Consider the following 24,081-nt stretch of genomic DNA (forward strand, 5'->3'; position numbering starts at 1 on the left):
CTAGCCTATAAGGAGTCACTTTTAGCAGTTTCCTCTTTGGCTTTCTTTACCTTTGTTTCTTCTGATACATTTCTAAAACTTCACTAGAATGCTTGTAGAAACCTGGCTCTTCTTAGGTCCCATCATGTGCCACTCTAGCTGGAAGTCTATAATAGTCTCTTATTATTGGTCTCCTTGCCTCCAGACTTTAACCTCCATTTTCATTCTGTAGGCACTGAGTCATTCTCCCGCTTTGCATGTCATTTTCCTACTCAGAAACTTTCCCCATCTCTTACGTACTTGTGGGCAGCTAGGTGGTACAATGGATAGAGCACCAGCCCTGGAGTCAGGGGGACCTTGGTTCAACTCTGGCCTCAGACACTTATTAGCTGTGTGACCCTGGGCAAGTCACTTAACCTTGTTTGCCTCAGTTTCCTCATCTTTAAAATGAGCTGGAGAAGGAAATGGCAAACCACTCTTGTATCTCTGCCAAGAAAATCCCCAATAGGGTCACAGAGAGGTGGACACAACTGAAATGACTCAACAACAAAGGCCTTTGTTCCTATCCTTTCCCTGGTTTATTTTTGAAGTAGGTATTAAAAGAACATGATGGTACCCAAACTGATGTGTTTTTCTTATGTCCTCTTTTGAACTTCCTTCTGTTCTCATTTTGGTATGTTGTAAATGTTTCATTGATGTTCTTTCCTTTCCTGTCTTCTTTATTTTTATATCACTATTACTAGCCATTCATTTGCCCAATAACTCTCCACATCTTCCCCTCACCCCCAAAAGGCATCCTTTGTAACACATTACTGTAGACAAACAAAAGCATATTTATATCATTCCTGCCAGGAAGAGGAAGCATGTTTGATCGTCAGTCTTCTGGAATCACAATTGATCATTGCATTAATCAGAATTGTGAAGTCCTTCAAAATTTGTTTCCATAATGTTATTGTTGTCATTGTACAAATTGTTATCCTGGTTCTATTCATGTTGCTCTGCATCATTTCAGATCAAGTCTTTTTAGATTGTTCTGAATCCATCCCATTTTTATGGTATATTACTATTCCATTACATTCAAATAGCATATTTGCTGAGCAGTTCCCCATTTTGTTTCAGGTTTGTTTTTGGTTTTGTTTTCTTTAATAAAAGCTGCTGCTATAAGTATTGTTTTCTCTACATGGCTCCTTTTCCACTGGCTTAGACTTTGTGGGGTTGAGTATATGAGTAGAGGTATCACTGAGTTAAAGAGGATGTTCATTTTAGTAACTTTTTAGGTATAGTGAAAAATTATTTTCCAGAACGTTTAGACCAGTGCACTGCCTTCACCAACGTTGTTTTTGTCATTCCACAAATTTTATAACTTTTTACTTTTCCCATCTTTTATTATCTTTGCCAATTTATTAAGTCTGAGGTTTAAATCTTAGAATAGTTTTGATTTCCATTTCTCTTATTATTGATGCTTTGGAGCAGTATTTCCTATGGTTATTTATAATTTCTGAAAACTATGCCTGTCTTTTTATCACTTGTCCTTTGGGGAATGACTTTTGGCTTTAAATATTTGTGTTAATTTACCATATATCTTGGGTATAGGCTGATTCTGTGCCTTGTCCCCTCATTTTTAGACTTCTTATTTAATTGAAAGCAGTGTTTTTCTAAACCACAGCTATTCCTATCTCTCCCAAATTTATCCATTAGTCCACACTTGTATAGATGCGGGGGGAGGGGTTCAGAAGGAAGTGGTCTATAGCTAAAACGAAAACCAAACAGGGCCCACCCAGAGACCAGGATCTAGTTGTGCTAAGCCACGTGGAGATCACCAATCTATCAAACCCATTTCCTTTAGGAACTTACTGTCATTCTCTGTTGACCTCCACTAGGAAATGGGTTGCAATGTTCATTCATTTTTATGGGTTTAGGTATGCCTTAGCCACCTAAAATAGGACACAGGATAGTCTCCACATAAAGACTATTCTTGCACCTGGCCTTGCATTACTAAGCCCTCTGAGAGCTCTCTAAACCCATGGAACTCAGCTTCAGGGCAGGTTTCTGTGTTGGCTCTATTAAACCAATCCCTCATCAAGCTGTTGTTCTAGTGGCTATTTGAATTTCTCTTGCAGTCTCCCCAGTTCCTTGGGTGAAAACTTCACCTCTGCACCTTCTGGGAAAGAAATTCCTCTCCATCAGGGACCAGCAAAAGGATAAGCCAGGGGCTTTCTTATGATGAATTTCCAAGGCTTCCCCACATTTATGCTCTCATTCTCCTTTCTTCTGCCTCTGAGATCAGTTCAATGCAGGGAAACCTTTGAGTTGGGTACTGTGCTTCCAGCTGAAGGCAGTTCCTGTCTTTGGCCTGTTGACCCACCGCATCATGGGCAGAGCTCTCTTCATTTGTTGTATTACCTCATTAGCTCTCCCTCAGCCATTATCATACAGTCCTTAAATGCTGAGAACACTTTCTATTCTCTGCATGTGCTGGGCAAATTTATGTACCATAGATCCTGGCAATTTAACTTCTTCAGGATGGTCAGCTATAGCTAACACTTTCTCTTCGCTCCCTGGCAGCCTTGCCTCAGATCCACTGAGCCAATCATTGCATTGATGGGGGCCTGCTCTCTTACATTGAAAGAATTCTCCATACTTCACCAGAAGAGCCCTTGCCACAGGGCTCTGTATCTAACCATTTTATCACCCCTTCAAAGGTGTGATACTACATATCTGGAACAGCCATCAGTCACAATGGGAACCACAAGGCCATCTTATCCCAGTTTTTGACTGCCAGGTGTTAGGAGTGGGCATGACTTAGGCTGGGATCTATTCAGGTTCGATGCTGGAATAAAATAAAACATTTGTAAGGTTGCTTAAAGTTTATTTAGCCATAGCATAGAAAGGATATTCAAAAAAGATACTCCAGCACTTAGCTTGGGCAGACGTCCCATGTTTATCTTCTCCTTTCATATGGAAATGCCAAGTCTGAAGGACCCAACTCTATGTGGGCATACCTTATTATGCTCTTTATGACCAGGAAACCAAGTCACTATGGCCAAAAGCCACCTTTTGTAGTTGACTCACTATCCCACCCACTGAAGTGATTTTTTTTCCTTACCTTTTCATCCCTCCTCAAATTTCCCACACCCTCTCCACTGAGAACCTTGCTTTTCACTGAAAAAAAAAATAGCCATTTGCCAAGAGTTGGACCTCTTCATCTCATATCTCTCAAGTGCTTTCTGCCACTCTCCTCCCCCTCACTATCCCCATCCCTGTCTCACATGAAGAAGTGAGCCTTTGCTTTCTACATGTACAAGTGAGAATAAATACAAGGCAGTTTGAGAGGGAGGGCAGTAGCAATTGAAGCGATCCAGAATGACTGCTTATAAAAGGTAGTACTTGAGCTGCACCTCAAAAGAAGAGATATTCTGTAAGGTGGAGGTGAAGATGGGATAGATGGCAGATGTGGGGGACAGCTGATGCAAAGGCTGTAAAATGAGGATAATACTACAAGAACTCTTGTGAGGAAAGCATTTTGTAAGATTTTGAGCTATAGAAGACCATGTTAGTCATCTACTTACAAATCTCTGCTGGTTCTCCTCCCTCTAGGGGATCCTGGCATTTGATGCCCTCCACAATCTTGCCCTGCGTCACTGACCTCATCTCCTGTTACATTCTGGCTCAGCCAAACTGGATGGCTTGTCACCCCTGTATCTGTCCTGTTTCCTTCTAGTTTCATACCCTTGTACATACTGTTTCCTCTGCCTAACATTGCTCCATTCCCCATCTGTCAAAGTCCTAACCATCTTCCAAAGTATATCTCAAAAGCTGTCTTCTCCATGAAGCCATCCTTTATTATTCCCTACAGTAGTTACAAGCACTAATGGAGCATTCTTTCATGTCTTTTCTCAAACTCTGCTTTATATCATAATTCTCTTTTTCTCTTCCTAGATTATGAACTCTAAGAATAATGAGAACTCATTTCCACAATAGTAATTATGTAAAATAATAATTATGTCAGTAAGTAGTAAGTGATTCAGTAAGGTTTCAAAAGTATTTTCTTCATAAGAATCTTATAAGATGTATAGCACAAGTATTCCCATTTTACAGAGATGGAATCTAAGACCCAAAGAGAAAAAGTGATTTGTGCTAGGTCACATCTTGTGGGGGACCTGTGATTCTTGAATTACAGTGAGTGATTGGATCCAAGTCTTTTAAATCCAAATCCAGAGCACTTTTTCATATATCACATGTAACCTCCATGTTCCCCAGCTGAGGTCCCTGCCCATAGTACATGGTCAGAAATCAGTTGTTTGGACAGAATGGAGTAGAAATTAAAGGGTTGTCAATCTTTGGGGTCTAAGCTTAACCAGCCACATTTAACTAGTTCTCTCTCTTTGTTTCTAGCGATCATTCACCCTGATAGTGGAGGCCTGGGACTGGGATAATGGCACTCAAAATGGTGAGTATATCCGAAGTAGGAGATAATCCCGATAGGGTGATTGTGGGAAGTCAGGGGTTGTGAGTAGGGAGACAGGCCTGGGATTGGACCCTGGAACTAGGATTTGGGAAGTGCTTAGAGGTGAGTTTGTTTTTGGAGTGAGAGGTTATTTTCTTTCTCAAGATAGATGGGAAGTAGATTACCTACTGTCTCCCAACAGCTCAGCACAGTCAGAGGCTATAGACCATGAAGTTGTTGAGGGCTGTGCCTTGTATAGACCAAGATTGTAGTTGGAGGACATAAGGGATCAAGAGGTTCCTATACTTAAATTATTGTTTGGAAGTATAGTATAGAGTGTTGTGAGGGAAGCTGATAAGGAGACCCATGATTAATTAACATCCAACTGATAAAATCACAGTATGTAACTGGAGAAGGTTAAGGTGCCCTACTGTTGGCATAGACACCAAAAGGAATTTTCACAGAAAACAGTTTTATTTCTCACCAGTTCTAAGAAATATAGTTTTTCACCTGGGGCACATACTATGAAAATATCTATGTGAAGTAATGCAATGACAAAACTACTTGGGTAAGCTTGACGTTGCCTAGGGCATTAGGGGATGACTTCCAATCAACCTCAGTTCTCCTATTGCTTTTGAGAGCTCTGTTGGAACCAGATTTTTGGGGGTGGGGGAAGCAAGTTTTTTTTTTTTTGTCTTTGCTTAATTTTTTTTAAGTTAAGGGAACACTTTGCAAACAACAATATAGGTGATAACTGCCATTGGTTGAATTGGATAACTGTATTTGGGGTAAATGGGGAGGAGGTGAATATAATCTCCAGGCTCATCATCTATGACAGACCTTGGTCCTCATGGAGTCATAGAAGGCTGTTGATTTTCAGTTGCTTGAGAACTGTGCCACATAGGCTTAACAGAAACTGTTAGTGAGACAGTAGGGGAGGCACTTGAAAGGATAATGCTTCACCTTCCCCAAGTTAATAGAGAACTAGCCAGAATTGGGTCTATAAACATAGCTGCTGAAAGCACCTCTGTTGATTTGCTGGGCATAGCAAATGTTTAACTGAAGTGAGGAGAGTGTAGTAGGGGGTTATTCAGGACACCCCTAATCAGTTAAATTCCTATCATCCTAACTGATAAAATCACTGAACGTAAGGGGGCAGGTTACAGCACTATTAAAATCTTGACCATGACATGGAGAAGTCCTTCACTGAAACCTAATGGAATTAGAGGACAGTTTTTATTACCCCTTTTAGAGGTTTGACTAAGTTCCTGAGGCAGACTTGATGGTATTAGAAGGCATAGTGCCAACGTCCTAGACCTTAATGGCCCTTTAAAAATCTAGACACAGTCTTCAGTGGAAGCAGGAAGTTGAAACAGGAAGCAGCTTTGAGGAGACAATCCTGGCATCAAAGAGCTCCGAAGGAAGAATCCAGCTTTTGAAAGGAGAATCACTCATTACTATGCACTGTCCTCCGGTAGAGGTATAGGGCTAAGGCAAGATTGTTCTCCTTTAGCCATCCCCACCCCAACTCCATCCCAGTTGGCCATGGTGCTTTGCAGTGGGACTCCTCTGTCAGTAAGAGCACCCAACAGAACCAGCTTAAGGCAACTCTGAGGAGTAGAACCTCTGGCAGTAGGGAAGAGAGCCAAGTGTGCAAAAAGAGACAGCTAGCTAGCTCTGGCAGTTGGAAATGGAGCTGTGGAGAGTCCAACTGGAGTGATCTACCCAGTTAGAAATGCTGAGTCCAAAGGTGAGTAGTGTGATGGCACCACAGGAAGAGAAAGGATTTGGGGGTCCAATAGTCCTGGAGATGTAGGTTGCCTTGACCACATGTATTTCCTATCCATCTGCCTCTTCAGTAAGGTACTCTGTGTGTATGCCAACTCTTCCTACTACATTGTGTTTGTTGGTAGAGGCGTATCCCAGTTTTATGGCAGCAATATTTTATAGCTACTGTTCTTATTATGCCGTATCAGAAGATGGTTTTGCTTTGAACTAATTGTCTGTTGGTTAACTATTAAAAGGGCTCATGAGCTGTTGTTTTAGTAGTGTAGATTCATGAATTCAAGGCAGTTGGCTCACACAGAGACCCAGACTGTGAGCATGAGTTTGGGGTTAGCTCTGGAGGGAATGCTACAAATGGAAATAGCGATAGGTTTTGAGTTAAAAGTCCTAGGTTGGAATCCTAGCTCCAACATTTACTAGCCATCTGACCTTGGGGAAATCACACAAACTCTCTGTAACTCAGTTTTATCATTTGTAAAAGGGGGGTAATAATTCTTTTACTATCTACCCCACAAGGTTGTTGGGAGGAAAATGCAAACTTTAAAGTGCTATATAAATATGAACTGATACCAATATGTACAAACAAAGTTTATGCCAGATAAATAGGAAATAATTAACAGAGGGAAGGCAATAGAATTAGGCTAGGTTGGGAGAGACTTCTTGAAGATGAGATTTTAGCTAGTACTTGAAGGAAGTAAGGGAGACAAATAAGTGGAGTGGAGAAGCAAGGGCATTACAGGCATGGTGGACAGCTAGAGAAAATGCCCAGAGCAGAAAGATGGAATGGGGTGTCTTGTTTATGAAACAGCTAGGAGACCAGTGTCACTGGATCAGAGAGTACATGGAAGGTAGTAAGACAGAAAGTGGACCTCAGTTTCACAAAGACTTAGTTTCAAGGTTGGGCTCTGATAGACTGGTTTTGTAACTGGGCAAATCACTTAACCTATCGGGAAACTTCCTAGAACTATAAACTACGAAGCAGTTGCTGATCTGTTTTAGTAGAGGGGGTTTCCTCATTGGATATTCCATATACTCACAAAAGTACAGCTCTGTCCTTTCCTTCCACCCCAACATATATAGTGTTTTTAAATTTGCAGAGCATTTTATATACATTATCTGATTTCAGCCTCATAGCAGTCTAATGATGTAGTTACTATAGACCTGTTATTATGCCCATCAGAGGAAGGATTTGAACTAAAACTTTACTTAGTCCAATATTCTGCCATAATCTGCTTTGCCATGTTGTCTCATCAAAATACAGTATTACAAAATCCAAGGAATGAGCACCTCTAATTTAGGTAATTTACTAAATGGATGGCCTGAAAGAGCCATTAGTTTGTGGTCAGAAAATCGATTTATTTACTGAGAAAATCTTTGTTTCATAACTAAAACAAGGGCACATATATCAGGAATCAGAAAGTTGCAGAACACTGGAGCTGGAAGGCATCAGTGCAGTGTTAAAGGTCACCGGATGATAGGTCCAACTCATTTGTCTTATAGATGAGGAAATAAAATTAAAGAAATTATGTTAATTGAAATAAATTAAACAGATGAAAAATTTTAAATACATTTTCTGGGAAGCTAAAAATGATATACATCTTTTGATATATTACTTATGTACACACAAAAATCAACTGGACAATTGGAAATATTAAAATGGAGGGTTACTTTCTCCTCAAGTCAAACATGAGAAATAGGGATGAGTAATAAAGGCTATATTATTTATCATGTCAACACCCCACACCCCACTATCACAAGATTCAAGATCTTCATATTTCAGAAAAACTAAACAACTACAGAGGAACAGGAAACATATCGACAAAAAATTAGAATTCTTAGAGAATTACAAATGAATAATTTACCTATTTCAAAGATCAATATTTTCAAAAATAGGTCTTCCAACATCTATATTAGGAAATGCAATTATTTTTTTACTTACAGACCTCAAGGAGAATGCAAAGAGATGGTCTCATAATATATAGAGCTGGTGTTAACTGGATGTAGGGACTTGAAAGGAAACTTTCATATGCAGCACAGATTCAACTATTTTTGATAATTTCTGCATAGGTATTAGGGGCTGGCTGGAGGCCAGAGGGTGCTCCCTGAGTTTCAAAGATTGTGTTGCTGTCTGTTAAATATCTATTAGATTTATAAATACCCTTGACTCTTATAAATACTCCCTTCAGGAGTGAAAATTCACCATGGGCTTTCCAGACTCCTAATGTTAAAGCAAAAGGTGAATGATCTTCAATAGCTAGTAAATTAGTTATTGGAGATATTTGAGCAGACCAATTAATGGAAGAGCAGTGCTTGGAAGTTCTAAGAAGATATATTTTTGTTTGAAATAAGGAAGAATTTCTTAAAAGAGCTGCCCCCAGATGGAAACAGCTGCCTGGAAAGGTGGCTTAACTGGAGAATAGATGACCATTTTATTGGAGGAGATTCTTGCAGATTCTTGAGATTCCATGATTCACAAAACATAGTAGGCACTTACTGAATTTTTGGATTGGATTTGTTATGTGTAGACCTTTCAGGTTGAGGAACAAGAGAGAAAATACATCTATCAATTGCCCAAGCAAGCCTTTGGTGATGACATTTTGTAACTCTCTTCTGTTGGTTTGAGGTTGGGAGCGAAGGGGTCCGGATATCATTGCTATTTGAGTGGCTCATTTCAGTATTGGATTCTTTCTGTAATAAGGTGACCTGACAGTGAGGTTCTGATCTAGAAAGAGTCTTAATCAGAGCCTGTAACTTTATGGTTATGATGGAGAAGGGATCACATTTGCATTGCCTTTGTTAAACACCAAGGACTAGACAAATTCTTTGAACTAAAAGGAACTTCAGAAAGTCATTTAATCTAAACTGAGATCATATGAATTGTTCAGGGTTGAATGTCAAGTTAGTAGTGGAGCTGGGACTAGAATCAGTATTTCTTGATACCTAGCCTCATCTTACAGAAAAAGAAATCAAGGTTGAGAAACTTCCCAAAGATCACCTAGCCTATTAGTGGATAGTAATACAAATCCCTCATATTTCACTGCAAGACTGGGGCTCTATTGATTATTCTACACACTAGAAGAAATAACTTTACGTAAGAATACCTTTTGACTGAATTAAACAATCAGAACTGAGAGTGAACATGGCTAATTTATCTCTTGGAATCTATCGGAGCCATTGTGTAAAAGACTGGGGTCATGCCTTAAGCAATTTGTATAAAAGGAAGGAGCTATTTCAACAATAAGAAATTATAAGGACCTGAATTCGAAGAGATTGAAGCAAGCATGGCATTTCAGCATACCTTTGAGGAGAAAAGGAAGTCCAGAATTGTGGCAGAGAAGAGAGATGTTAAGGGGAGTCACTGGCTCTATGGGCATCTAAGGTCAGCTCTTTACCCAACTTCTTTGCCCCAGTTCCCACCCCCCATGCCTGTTTATCTACAGAAACTATAATATAATCTGCTGTTTCATTACCCAAAGATTTCTAGTAAACCCATTTTTGTCTCAACTGCGAAGAGACTGGGAATTAAATAGACATATAAATGTCAATCAGAGAGCCCAACATCTGCCTAAATGTTAGGAATTTTCCTAATTAGAGTTTTACAGTAATTGTGACTGACTTGAGAACTTTTCATCGAAAATAAGCCAAAAATAAGGAAACAAGTAGACATTAGAGGGGATTGATTCTATTGCTCTTAGGTTTAAAATAAGCTAATTATTGTAACAGACCTTTGCTGTATTACAAATGGGGAAACTGAGGCCCAAAGAAAGGACGTAACTAGTTTTACACAGTCATTTCTACAACCCATATCTATGTAGGTGTTTCTTTTTTAGAACTAGGAAGAGGTACATTTAGAATAAATTAAAGATTTTCTTACCACTATCTAAAGGGAGTAAATTCATGGAATTCTTCACACCCTGCAGAGGTAGCAGGCTGAGAATATGAAAAAGCTTAGAAAAAGAGGTTTTTTTCCCCTTTTCTCATTTTGTTTTTAAGTGTAAAATTAAAAAAAAATTTACCCTGAAACAAAAAAAAATTTAAATAATAAACACAAAAGAAAAGAATACAGTGTGCAGAAGAGAAAATTTTTGTAGGTGACACATTTTTATCGTGTTTGGTAACAAAAGCACATGATGATGAAAACATTTCCAAACATCTGTTTCCAGAATGCTCTTTCTATATTTGATGAACAATAATCTATTCATAGCATTTAAAAAAAGTTTAGGGAAATCCTAGGGTATGTCTACATAAGGGGATCACTGACTGATGGGAGAAGTAGGGATGTCCCTACCTACTATCAGGCCTTCTCTTATGTCCCTTAAAGGACTTCCACCTCTGCTATTTCCTACCTTTGTAAGTTTGGGTAAATCATTTAAACCCTCTTGGCCTACTTCTCACCTGAAAAATGAGGGTATTGGATTAGATATTCTCTAAAGTTCTGTCCAGCTCAAAGTCCTATGAACATTTAATACATGTTGCATACTGAATTGGGGCTATAGTGGTGATTTGTATTTCTCTGTTATCTGGTCATGGCGTCAAGAGTGAGTTTTGCTCAAGTACGAGTGGGCCTAATAAATATACTAGGTTGAGTAAATGAGAATTTCAAGTTAATTAAATTTGTAACCTATACTGAGCATTTCCAACAACAATAAAATTGCATAGTGCAGGGACAGTGAGAAGGAAAAGGAAGGTAAATCCATCTAGGATAGGAAATGCTTGGGGCTACATAAATACACATCGGTATACACACATATACATAATAAATACATACATGTTACCCCTAGGTTTCTAGTAAATGAAAAGCCAACCAGTCAGTCAGGTACATCTGTTCAGAAAACATACAGATCATTAACTGGTACATGATTTGTTTTTTTATTGATTCAGCTAAAACAAACATTTATTGAACAATAACCATGTTCGGGGTCCTGTGCTTGGCTCTGGGTTACTAAAATAAAGAGAACATACCTTCTTTTCTCAAGGGCTGTATTGGTCAGAAGGCCAAATACATGTGGAGAGATTGATTTTGACAACTTCTCAGAATTTTGGGGTGAGTTGCCACATACATTCACAATTGTCTGTTGTTCCTCCTAAAAAGAACAGGTTTTTTTTTCTTCTCATCTTCTTGTTTCCAGTCTCAAATTGACTCCGAATAAATTGGATTTTGAAAGTGGAAAGAGTCAAGAGCTATACTTACCGGTTGATAAGTAGTCAGAGGATCCAAACAGTTCTCAAAAGAAGAATGCAAACTATAAACCGTCATATGAAGGATTGCTCCAAATCACTAGTAAGAGAAATGCAAACAAAACACTCCTGAAAATTAAAACTTTACACCTCATAAATTTACAAAGCTATCAAAAGATGGGAATACTCAGTGTTAGAGGGGCTGAGGAAAGACATGTACACTAACACAGTCTTGTAGATCTGTGAACAGGTTCATCCCTTCTGAAATGCAATTTGGAATTATGAAAAGTGACTGACACGTCACCAAAACATTTGAAGCAGCACTTTTTATAGTATCAGAGAATTGGAAACAAATGAGCGGCATTGATTTGGGAATGGCTAATCCAATGTGGCATGACAATGTAGTGGCATCATAGGGAAAGTAATATGTTGAACACAGAACATGGGAAAATTTATGTGAATTGATACCAGGTGGAGGCAGAAACAGGAAATCAGTATTCACATGACTACAATAACCCACATGAAAAGAACAACAACAAAACCAAAACTAATCTCTGCATAATCATATCGATCAGATTTGGCTCCAAAAAAGGAATAACGTTTCTCTCCCTCTCATTACAAAGGTGTAGATGACGGTTGGTGTGGGATGTTTACATATACTGTGAAACTCAGTTGAGGTGATGGCTCATTTTATTTTGCTTTGTCCCCCTCCCCGTTTCTTTTTTATTCTTTGTTATATGAGGGACAGCTTTCTGGATAGGAGAGGGAGGAAGGATATCTTGGGAAATGAAAGTAATGGGAGAGTAAGATGAGTAAAAATTTATCAAGAAAGTGGAGAGAAGCGGGTGAGTTAGTGTGGGCATAGTAGGATTCCACCCTTTTTTTGGGGGAAAAAAGTCACTTCCTCCTGACTCTGGTCTAGTTCCATAATATTTCCTCTGGGTTGCCCTCAGCCTGGTTTCCTGCCCCGCCTGTTGCCAAACACTAGACAACAAAGCCTTCCTCTTGTGCAGTAAACACTGGACCTCCGGAGGAAGCATCCACTTAGGAACCAGGCTTTATAGCTTTCTGAAAGGAGGTGAACTAAAAGGTCTTCATGCTCTCTCTCCCACTCCAATCTGTCCTCCATATTTCTGCCAGAATAAATTTTATGTTGAGTCCTCATTATATCATTATTCCATTATGAACCTTTGATGATCCCTGATAATATACTATGAAAAGTTCAGTCCTTTGCCTGGCATTCAGGACCCTCCACAAGCTCTGATATCACCCCACCTTTCTACCCTCATCTCATTTTGCTTATTTCCATGCACTCTGTATGTCCATCATGCTGGACCATTTGAACACACCATGCGCATGCTCACTTGTGTACCTTATCCCCAGTTGTTTCTTCTGCTTGGAATACCCTTCCCCAGTCTCTGTCTGTTGAATTGTTGTTCTGTCTTTAAAGTCCCACTTACATGCTGTCTCTTCCAGGAAGACCACTCTGATCTTCATTCAGTAATGGCCATTCTTACCCTAGCTTGATGTTGGACTTTGGCACTTCTCTAATGTGCTTTTTTTTTTTTTTTGCTTTTATTTTGGAGGGGGGAAATGTAGGGCAGTTGGGGTTAAGTGACTTGCCCAGGGTCACACAACTAGTTTTGTGGTAAGTGTCTGAGGTCAAATTTGAGCTCAGGTCCTCCTGACTCTAGAGCCGGTGCTCTATTCACTGCACCACCTAGCTGCCCCTCTAATGTGCTTTTTATATACTCTAGTAGAGTGCTTGTCACTCACTATTCCATATTATGGCTATTTATATCCATGTCTTATCTCCCTTTTAGATTGGGAGTTCTGTGACAGCAGGGACTTCCCTCTCTCCCTTTGTATTTCTCCCATTGTCAAGCATAGGGTTCTAGATGTAGGCACTTAATAGAGGTTTCTTCACTCAATAAGCATTTATTCAGCCTCTTGAGGCAGCTAAGTGGTACCGTGTATAGAGCTCTAGATCTGGAGTCAGGAAGATTTGAGTTAAAATCTAGCTTTATTTACTAGTGATGTTACCAGGGGTAAGTCACATAACCTCTGTCTGCTTCAATTTCGTCATCTGTAAAATGGGGATAAAAATAGCACTTTTTCTCAGGGTTGCTCCGAGAATAAAATTAGATATTTGCAAAAAGGTTTGCAAACTTTAAAGTTCTGCATAAGCATTAGCTATTATGTACAGAGACAAAAATGAATTGCCTCTTCCCCCAAAGACCTTATATTTCACTGGAGGAGCTGACATGTATGCATATAAATTGTTGAGTTGAGTTCATGATCACACTGGAGAGGAGAGGAGAATTGGATTTGTGAAGGGATTCCTCATGTGTATTTCTAAGATGACCGGTTCTACCTCTCCTTCCTTCTTTATCCCTTTTCCCCCTCTCTTGTCTGGCAGATGGGCTTCTGATTGAAAGAGTGTCACATGCAGGAATGATCAACCCCGAGGATCGCTGGAAGAGCTTACATTTTAGTGGCCACGTGGCCCACCTGGAGGTGAAGATCCGTGTGCAGTGTGATGAGAACTACTACAGCAGCACCTGTAACAAGTTCTGCAGGCCAAGGGATGATTTTGTGGGCCACTACACCTGTGACCAGTATGGCAATAAGGCTTGCATGGAAGGCTGGATGGGTCCTGAGTGTAAGCAAGGTAACAAGAACCATCACATTCAAATGGGAGAAAAAGGAACAGAATGAACATGGGGACTTGCAACTCCACCCTTCTTCCCCATAATAATATCCATTTTAGGTTGTTTGCTGCCTCGGAACCCATCCAGAGTACTCTGTTTAGGTCTGGATACAACATTGTAGGAGAATCATATACATAAAATGAAGTATGTCCTGAGGAGCCTGACAGGAAGGTTGGGGAAATTGGAAATGACAGTGAGAACCACTTGTATACACTCAGAACTTTATGCCTATAAAGTACTTCCACCTTTGTTTTCTCATCTGCTTTCAAAACAGCCCTGGGAAGGAGGGAGGGCATGAGTCACAGGCTTTAGGGCTGGAAAGGACCTTAGAATTCTCTCTTCCAAAGCTTCACTGGTCTTTTTTACTCCAAATCTAGTGCTTTCTCCACTATACTGTCTTCTCTATTATACAAGATAAGGTGAGGGCAGACATGCTTGCCGTCTCAAGTATTTAAAGGGCTGTCCTGTTAAATGGAGATCCAACTCCTTCTACTTAGTCTGAGGAGACCAAACTTGGAGGATATAGTAAGTCAGAGACTTAGATTTCAGCTTCGTATGAAGATGAATTTCCTAATAATTACAACTTTCATGTACTTAAGCTGTTTTGAAAAGTAATAAATTCCCCAGCATGGATATGCCTGATTAACCTTCTGTTAGGGAGGTTGTGGAAATAAAGGAGATTAGTCCAGAGCCCTTGTAGGTCCCTAATGACCATAAGACTGTAATTCAAGGATTCTTGTTGAGTAGGAGCCACTGGTTATCCATGCATCCTTTTGTATGTAGAAGGTAACTCTGGCTCAGTGGGAGAAATGGAGGACCCTTCTAGTTCTGGGGGAAACTGGAACCTTTTTGACCTGGGTGGTGGTTCCTTCAAGAGCCCCATGTCATGTGGGCAGCTCACCAGAATTTCCTGTAAAGGACTCTAGTCAAACCCAAACCCAAGCAGGAATCTTTTACACAGTATTCCCAGCAGGTGCTCATACTCTGCTAGTAATGAGGAACTCACCACCTTGTGAGATAGTCCATTCCATTTTTTTAAAGTTCTAACAGTTAATTCAGTTCAACAAATATTAGTAGTGTGTGTGGCAGAGAGCTAAGAGACCCAACATTGAACAGCCATACAGAAGCATAGTACATAAAATGTTGGACTTGGGGTGAAACAGACCTGGATTCAGACTCTACTTCCACTGTTTACCAGTTGCATGACCAGAAACAAGTCACTTCACTACTCTGTGCCCTCAATATTTTTCATCTGTAAAATGGATATAATAATGCCTGTCATGTGCACTTCATAGGATTGTTTTGGAGTGCCAGTGAGTTAATATATAAAGTCCTTTGCCAAAGGTAGTGCCATATAAAATTTGTTATTATCGTTTTTATGTGATTCCTCTTATAAAGGAACTTTATGGTCTACAGGATAGAATGTGACTGAGTGAAAGGAGGTATCCAAACAATGCTATGGGGAAAAAAATTTTGATGATGAAAAGATAACTTATTGTTAGGGATTTTGAAATTCTTTTGTCTGAAACTTCTCTGTAACTTCTTCCTATTCACTCTAGTTTTTTTTTTCCTATAGGGAAAAGGAGATATCAAATCATGATCCTTCTCCTTTGTGATAGCCCTTCAAATACTTACAGACACCTGTCATGGGCACCCAGAGTCTTAGCTAGTCTAAGCATCCCCAATTCCTTCAATCAATTCACCCTGTGGAATTATCTCCAGGCTTTTTACCATTATGCTTATGTGCCTTTGGACTCCTGTTAGTGCTTTCCTAAATGTGATGTCTGGACCTGAGCAGATTATTCTAGATGGGGTTTGACCAGGGCAAAAGGCAGCAGGACTGATCTCAGCTCCCTCATTCTGATCAATGGAACTCTGCTAATGCAACCAAGAACCTTTTTGACTCAAAAGAAATAACATGTACAATGCTTTGCAAATTTAAGGTCCTATGCAAAGTCCAGCTTTTACTAAAATTCCATAATCTTGACTATTGGTACTGTCTCTCTGCAGTAGGTATCTTTGGGGGCAGACTTTAAACCAGTTCAAGCATACTTGTCTTTTCTGGTTAACGATAGTTTGTTCCTAATACTAGCAACTTTGATTCTCAGGTAGCCACGCATATTTGGCCAGGTACATATCTATCTATTGGTTCGTGTGACACAAGTTCCTAATTCTAGATTACGAAATCTGCTATCCTAGCTGGTATCTCATTCCACAGTTAAGTTGCCATGTGTCTCTTCCTTCACTCCAGTTGAGATGAAGGGTTGGACTTGGCTCTTCCTGGGATAGATCATGAAGTATAGCTTGGTATAGTAAAAAGAGCCTGGACTGGGAGGCTGGAGGTTATGAGGGGAGGGGAGGAGGGTATTACAAGGAAATTTGGGTCCTGACCTCTTGACTAATACTAATTTGTTGGCAGACACCCTCTCCAGCCACCATTTTCCCTATTTTGTAGAATAAAAGGGCTGGACTTAGTGTTCTCTAAGGTTCTTTTTAGTTCTGGCATTTGATCATGCTCTGAAACTGGAAACAGACTTTCTGTTAGTAGGTAAAGTATGGATGGCTTGGTTACAGGCTCTGGCTTGGTCCCATCCGTCTCTGATTTTCTCTGACGTGATTATGTTTGGAAGTTAGGAATGTAGCCCAGAGCTGATGGCTCTGACAGGTTTGGGGCTGGCATTGTTGAGGGCCTCTGATAACTGCTGCTTCAACCCTGTGTCTCTGTGTTCACAGCTGTATGTAAACAAGGATGTAATTTACTCCACGGGGGATGCAACGTGCCTGGGGAGTGCCGGTAAGTGTGTGCTGGGGCCCTTTTCCTCTCTCTTTTTCTTTGTGGGAGGATTGACTTCATTGATCTGGAGGTTCATAATGATGTCTTCTGCTTGATTCAGCAATTGAACTCATTGAGCCTAGTCCTTGGATGTGTTGACTAGGTGAAGGGAGACAAAAGTGTCCAAGAATTCAGAGGTGATGAGGAAATTAGTCATATTTAAGGTCTTTTTTTTTAAATATCCTCAATGCGAAATTTAAGTGTAATCCCTTTAAGTAATTTAACTGCCTCTGCAGATAAAGGCTTATACCCCATCCAAATGTTTGGAAAGGAAAAATGGTCACTCATGGACCTTCCTGTAGTGATAATTTTTACTGAAAACATGGGGTATAAGATGGGGTACTTTCTTAGGGTCAGAGGACCTGGGTTAGAATCCAAGATCTACTTGCTCCCTAGGTGAACTTATGCACATTACTTTAACATTTCAAGGCCTGTTTTATCATCTTTAAGATAAGAGGGGCTGTGTAATATAATGGAAAGTGCTAGATTTAAAGACAGAGAATCAGGGATTCACATGAACCTGTTTGAGCTTGACATGGCACTTTACATCTTTGAGCCCCAGTTTCTCTTCTGCAAATTAGGGGGTTGGACTAAATGACCTCTAATATCCCTTCCGGTCTAAATCTGTACAATGTGGTCCTAGAGTCTACAAGTGCTTGACACATAGTAGGTGCTTAATAAATGTTTATGGATTGACTGAAGGGATTGGATGAGATGATTTCTGAGGTCCTTTCCAGGACTTTCTAAAGCCAATAATTTTGTGAAATTCCTGGCTACATGTTCTTTGTACTTGGTCTGTGTGCTGGTCATCTGACCCCACTCCTGGAGAACTTGTAAAAGGAAGAATTTTTCCCCAATATTGGCTCTGCTGCCAATGATGGCACAGCTATTCATTTTTAATGGGACCTACAGTTATTAGTGCTTTAAGGTCTTCCTCATAAAAGCATTGTGAGTTAAATAGTACAAGTAATATTATTCCTGTTTCATGGATGAGCAAACTAAGGTCAAGAGAGGTGTAGGGATTAACCCATAGTCTCATAGTAAGTATCATATTGCTGGAATTGAATCCAAGTTCTCAGACTTCACACCTACTATTTCTCTTCATTTGTGTTGCCTTTTATCAAAAATCTCTTGACATTAATCACCAAGATTTTCCTAAACTCTTCCTGCCAACTTGGGCAAAAGGAGATGTTTCTGGAATTCAGACTTACTTATGAATTCTCTGTTCACTTACCCAGGGTACTGACACACATACATACCTCAGTGCTTCATGGTGCCTTGAGAGATTCACATATATCAGTCAGCAAGCATTTTTTAAATTATTACATGCTTGGCATTGTACTGAGAGCTAGAGAGACAAAGCAAAAGCAGAAACAGTCTTTGTCCCAGCGTAGCCTATATATCCTACCAGAAGAGATAACATAAATGTAGATAGTAGATGAAAACCAGAGAGTGGAAGACACTAGCAGCTGCAGATAACTGGGAAAAGTCTCTTGAGAAAGGTTGGATTTGGGCTTCATCTTGAAGGAAACCAGTTGAGTTGGTTTCCAAAAGGTTGGGATGGGGCAAACAATGAAGGAGAGCATTCTTGGCATGGGAGACAGCCAGTGTAATGCACAAACATGGAAGATGGAGCATGATTTCTAAGTAAACCAGTATAGTTGGACCATCAAATACATGGAGGGAAGTGATGTGTAAGAAAACTGAAAAGTTGAGAAGGGATTGGGTAAACCATTTTAAATGCCAAAGCAGAATGTATATTTGATTCTAGAAGAAATAGAGAGCCACTAGTATTTAATGAATGGAGGAAGGCATGTGATATGGTCAACCTTATGCTTTAGGATTTCACTTTGGCAGCTGTACAGAGTTTGGATTAGAATGGGGAAAGACTTGAGACAGCAGAGGAAGCTGTTACAGTGGCTTCAGGTGAGAGGTGATAAACACTAGGTTGGAGCTGTGAGAATAGAGATGAGGAGACATAAGAGAAATGTTGGGAAGAAAGAAATTACATCCACCTTGAGAATCCTGTCACAGTGGTATGTTTGAATTTATTTGAATATATTTGAAGTCCCACAGCCCTGTTTGGTGTCAAGATTTCTCTGAAGGGGTTGTGTGTATTGTTCACATGGTACTTTAAGGTTTAGAAAGCTCTTTCTTCACAACCCTTTGATGTCAATGCAAGTATTATTCCCATTGTATAGAAAGAGAAACTGAAGCTTCAAGGAGAGGTGACTTGTTGAAGATGGTTAACAAATGTCAGAACCAGAACTAAAATGTAGGTGTCTAGACTTCAGCCAGGAGATGGAGGGAAGGAACAACCCGCAGGCCAGTGTCACTGGATCACAGTATAGGGAGGGATGCAAAATATTTTAAAAATTGAAAGATAGGAAAGAGTTAGGTTATGATGGGCTTTAAAAGCTAGAGAGAGGAATTTATATCTGATTCTGGAGAGCTGTTGAAATTCACTGAATAGGGAAGTGATATCTGTTTTAGGTAGATCTATTTGATAAGCCCAAGTGGAAGATGGATTGGAGTAAGGAGAGACTTGAGGCAAGGAATTTTCCCCCACTGTACCACAGTTTCCTTTTCTTATTGAGATTAAATAACTTATTGAGGCTCCTTTTAATAAGGTGAATCATTAATTTGGATTCAGTCAAAAGGTCACACTTAAGGATCTAGAAGGCTACAGGTTCCCCACCCTTGATTTACATTATACCCAGTTTCATCTTGTTTTGTTTTTAATTTTATTTATTTATTTATTTTTAGTTTTCAGCATTCACTTCTATGAGATTTTGAGTTCTAAATTTTCTCCCCCTCCCTCTGCTCACCCTTCCCAAAATAGCAAGAAATCTGATATAGGCTATACATGTGCAATCATATTAAATACATTTCCACATTAGTCATGTTGTAAAGAAGAATTAGAACCAAAGGAAAAAAAACTGCAAAAGAAAGGGGAAAAAAAGAGAAAATAGTCTGCTTTGATCTTCATTCAGATTCCATAGTTCTTTCTCTGTATGTGGACAGCATTTTCCATCATGAGTCTTTTGGAGTTATCTTAGACCCTTGTATTGCTGAGAAGAGCTAAGTCTATCAAAGTTGGTCATTGCACAATGTTGCTGTTACTGTGTAGAGTGTTCTCCTGGTTCTGCTCACTTCACTCAGCATTAGTTCATGTAAATCTTTATGTTTACTCATGATTTCTTATAGCACAATAGTATTCCATTCCATTCATATACTGCAACTTGTTCAGCCATTCCTCAATTGATATACATCCCCTCAATTTCCAGTTCTTGGCTGCCACAAAAAGAGCTGCTATAAATATTTTTCTACATGTGTATACCCTGCTTCTTACCAGCTTTCAGGACAGCCCCTTGTTGGTCCTCTGATTCATCCATGCTTATTAATGTTAGTGACAATTCCCTTAGGGAAGTAATCTGCAAACATTAAGTGCCCACTATGTCCCAAGCACTGCACCAGGTGTTAGAATTGTAGTATTTAGAATAGGAAGGGATCTTAGAGATCATCAAGGCTGGGATTCTGAATACCAGGGATATACCAGGGATACTACCCTGGCATAGGCTCTCATTGTCTAACACAGGGACTATTCCAGTAGCTTTCTGGTTGATCTCCTTGCCTCAAATCTCTTCTCATTCCAATCTCATCTTCCATTTGACTATCAAATAGATCTTCCTAAAATACATATCACCTCCCTATTCAGTAAGCCCCAATGGTTCTCTGTTACCTCCAGAATCAAATATAAATCCTGCCTGGCTTTTAAAATCTTTCATCATCTATCTCCTTCCTCTCTTTCCAATTTTCTTATACTTTACATCCCTCCATATCTTCTGTAATCCAGTGACACTGGCTTCCCTTACTCTTCCTTCTCTCCCTACCTTCCTGGCTCCTTGGCTTCCTTCAAGCCTCATCTAACATCCCACCTTCTTCAGGAAGCCTTTCCTAGTCCTCCTTAATCTTAGTGTCTTCCCTCTGAGACTACCCTAATTTATCGTGTGTGTGTGTGTGTGTGTGTGTGTGTGTGTGTGTGTGTGTCTGTCTGTCTGTCTGTGTCTTGTTTGTGTAGTTGATAGCAGGACTTTCGTGTTGCCTTTTTTGATATACATATAGTGGACACTTAAAAAATACTCATTGACCGATGAACTATTTCAATGTAATTATTTTTATTTGTCATCCTATGTATTTTATCTTATGTATTTAAAAATGCCATTCTGAGAGTGGATCCATAGACTTCATCCTACTTCCAAAGAGGTACATGACAAAATGGTTAAGAATGGTCATGAAACCTTGATTTCGTCTAACCTAGTCATTTTAAAGATGAGAAAACCTCATTAAGTGACTTCCCCAGGGCCACACATGTGGTTAAGAAGATGAGCCAGGATTCAAACATGAGTTATCTGATTCCATATTCATTGCTTTCTGTACTGTAATGGGTTTGCCAGAAAGAGCAACTGCATTAAGTTGTGACATGAAACCTCTTTTTGTCAGATTCAGGGGGTGGGGAAGAACGTAACCCATCACCATTGAGTGTTGTTTTATACTGTGCTGTGTTGATAGACGTGAGTTCAATCTTCTGGGGGATCTAAGAGAACAATCCCAGTCTCAATTCCAGGTTGCTAGAATATCTCCACCTTTCCCTTCATAGGTAAAAACAATAGCCACTTTCTGAGTCAATAGAAATGAAAAATGGGAGGAAAGACTGGGTGTGAGAGGGAGACTTTTCCTGGTGCTCACAGTCTGGGAGTTCTGGGATGCAGGTCATTGTATGAACAACAGCAGAGACCATTAATTCCGTGTTCTAGTCAACAAATGAGTTTAAAAGGCCCATTTCCTCTACTTAGAGCTAGGGCATTAGATTGGATTATAGTACCTCATGGCTTAAGTCCGGGAATAAGCTCTTCAATTTGGACATCAAGTAATTCCACTTGGATTCCAGCAGTTAAGTGCTGAGGTGGAAGGCTGCTCTTTGAGGCTTAATAGCAAGATGAAGCCACTTAGCCATCAAATAATGGGAAATTCTCTTCAAGGTCTCTGGACTTTCTCATTCTCTCTGGCTTTATGGCATAAATCCTTTAGTACCTCACATTCATAAAGGACCCCAGAATTACATCCTGGAAGCAATTATCTTTTTGAACTCAATTGTTTTATATATGAAGGAATAAGTCCAGGTAATAGGAAGTACAAGGTGGTGCAATCAACACACATTAGTCACTTCCTTTATGCAGGGAAGGTGCTAGGTGATGTCAGGGTCAGGAGGAAGGGATAAAGTATTTAGATAATATTTAGATATTCTCAGTCTTCCGTGAGTTTGCAGTCTAGTAGGGAGACTAGATGTCCAGGGCTACTTCATTTAATACTTGAAAGATGTATGATTTCAGTGCCCTGGTTCTTTTGTCCAGTGACATTGATAGCAGTTCTTCTAATATAAAAAGAACTTTAAATTGAAAAGTAAAGGACAGGGAGAAATTGTCTGCACTTAACAAACAGGATGTCAAGAAAATGCCAAAGCTACCCTGAAAATCACACAAGACCAAACTCAAGAAAGGATCTAGTAATAAAACATGGGTCAAGATAAATGCTAATGGACATGTTAGCCCTTGTTTTGTTGTGAACAAAGTATAGATAGTAAATATAATGAAATTATACTAATGCCAAGAGGCAAATGTAACCACACAGGTGTCACTAAGCTTTGGTGGAATTGATTCTAGATGCTATCTCTGGATGGGTATAATGTATTGAAAAGGAACAGATCAGGGTAAGGGAGTTGGCATCAGAGTAGCATTATATATTAAGAAGATATGTTTATGTGAGCCAATCCAGAAACCAGAAGGAAAGGAGCAGGGTGAGCACTTCATTTGTGTGAAAATAAACAGAGGCAAAATTGTTATTGGCAGACAACATAGATAGAAAAAGGAACAAGATGAGAATGGAAAATAATCCCGACAGAGGAATCATAGCACAATAATGGGGGACCTCTATTATGTGTATGTCTGTTAATTTCTTAACTTGCTATAATGATAAGTTCAACACTCAAAAGTTGGGGAAGCATTTCTGGTTAAGATGGCAATGTGAAATATTATGTTCTCTATCAGTGTTCTCAAAAGGATGCCATGGTGAATAATGGTGGAGAAATTACAAGATTATACAAAAAAACAGTCAGAAGCCATGGGCAGTGGAAGAAGAACCTTGCCAAGGAAGCACACTTAAGCTTAAGTGAACAGCCCGAAAAACCCTCAGCAGTGCCCTGATGTGGGGAGAACTGAAGGAAATAGAAAGCGGCAGCCATACATTGACCAGGGTTCCTCAGAGAGGCTAGAAGCCCACAGCAGCCCGGGAATGGCCTACTGCAGAACCAGACTAGGCACTCTGAAATATGCCAGTGCTGTGAGTGCAAACACAGCAGGAAGGATTGGAGGCCAGTGTCAGGTGCTCAGAAAATTGAGTTCAGGACCAAATAGGCATAACTAAACACCACCCCACTAAAAGAATGAGAGGGGGTAGAACCCAGCCCTGGCATAAAGTCCAAAACCAGTATTTGAAACTGGAGATAGGAGTAAGAAGATACCAGACACAATGAAGAAATGTTATGGATCAAGAAAAGCCCAAAGTAAACCCAGAAGAAGAAAATAACTACAGCTATCCCTTCTACATCATGGCTCTCTCCACTGTGGTTTCAATATATAACAAGTAATTATAAGAAATGGGAATTTAGGGTGAGTTTTACAGAAGCCCCAGATGACACACAAAAGCCAGAAGATGACACAGAAGAAACTCAGAAGTGCATAAAATATATGTACAATATTGTATAATATCAGCATACTTTATCTTTTAATACCATAATAATTTAGACTTCTTTTCTGATATGAAGGGAGGGACAAAAAATTGTATGCAGATTTTCCAAATAGAGGGGGTACCATGCCCTGTGATGTGAAAGGGATAACTGTATAACAAGTACAAGTAAAGTTGCACAGGGAAAATGTGTTTGCTACAAATATTACAAAGTACTTGGAAGAAATGAAGCAAGAAATTAAAAATGGAATTAGTTCTGTTAGAAAAAAAAACATTCGTGCTTAACATAGTGCCTGGAACATAGAATGTTCTTGACAAATGTTTCTTAATTAATTGATTGTAGA

At 39.6% G+C, this 24,081-nt stretch overlaps 1 protein-coding gene across 3 annotated transcripts in view; it reads left to right on the top strand.

Annotated features, from left to right (window-relative positions):
* Window positions 1–24,081, top strand: part of JAG2 (jagged canonical Notch ligand 2) — a 153,504-nt gene that overhangs the window by 66,740 nt on the left and 62,683 nt on the right. For all 3 annotated transcript variants that reach the window (XM_069082352.1, XM_069082350.1, XM_069082351.1), the window contains exons 3-5: window positions 4,375–4,429; window positions 13,809–14,060; window positions 16,834–16,894. In XM_069082352.1, coding sequence (XP_068938453.1) covers window positions 4,375–4,429; window positions 13,809–14,060; window positions 16,834–16,894 — 368 coding nt within the window. The remainder of the gene's footprint in view (window positions 1–4,374; window positions 4,430–13,808; window positions 14,061–16,833; window positions 16,895–24,081) is intronic.

The sequence above is a fragment of the Petaurus breviceps genome, unplaced genomic scaffold (genome assembly GCF_028583685.1).
Source record: "Petaurus breviceps papuanus isolate PSGF00001 unplaced genomic scaffold, PetGlider_PUasm1.0 164, whole genome shotgun sequence".
Classification (NCBI taxonomy): domain Eukaryota; kingdom Metazoa; phylum Chordata; class Mammalia; order Diprotodontia; family Petauridae; genus Petaurus; species Petaurus breviceps.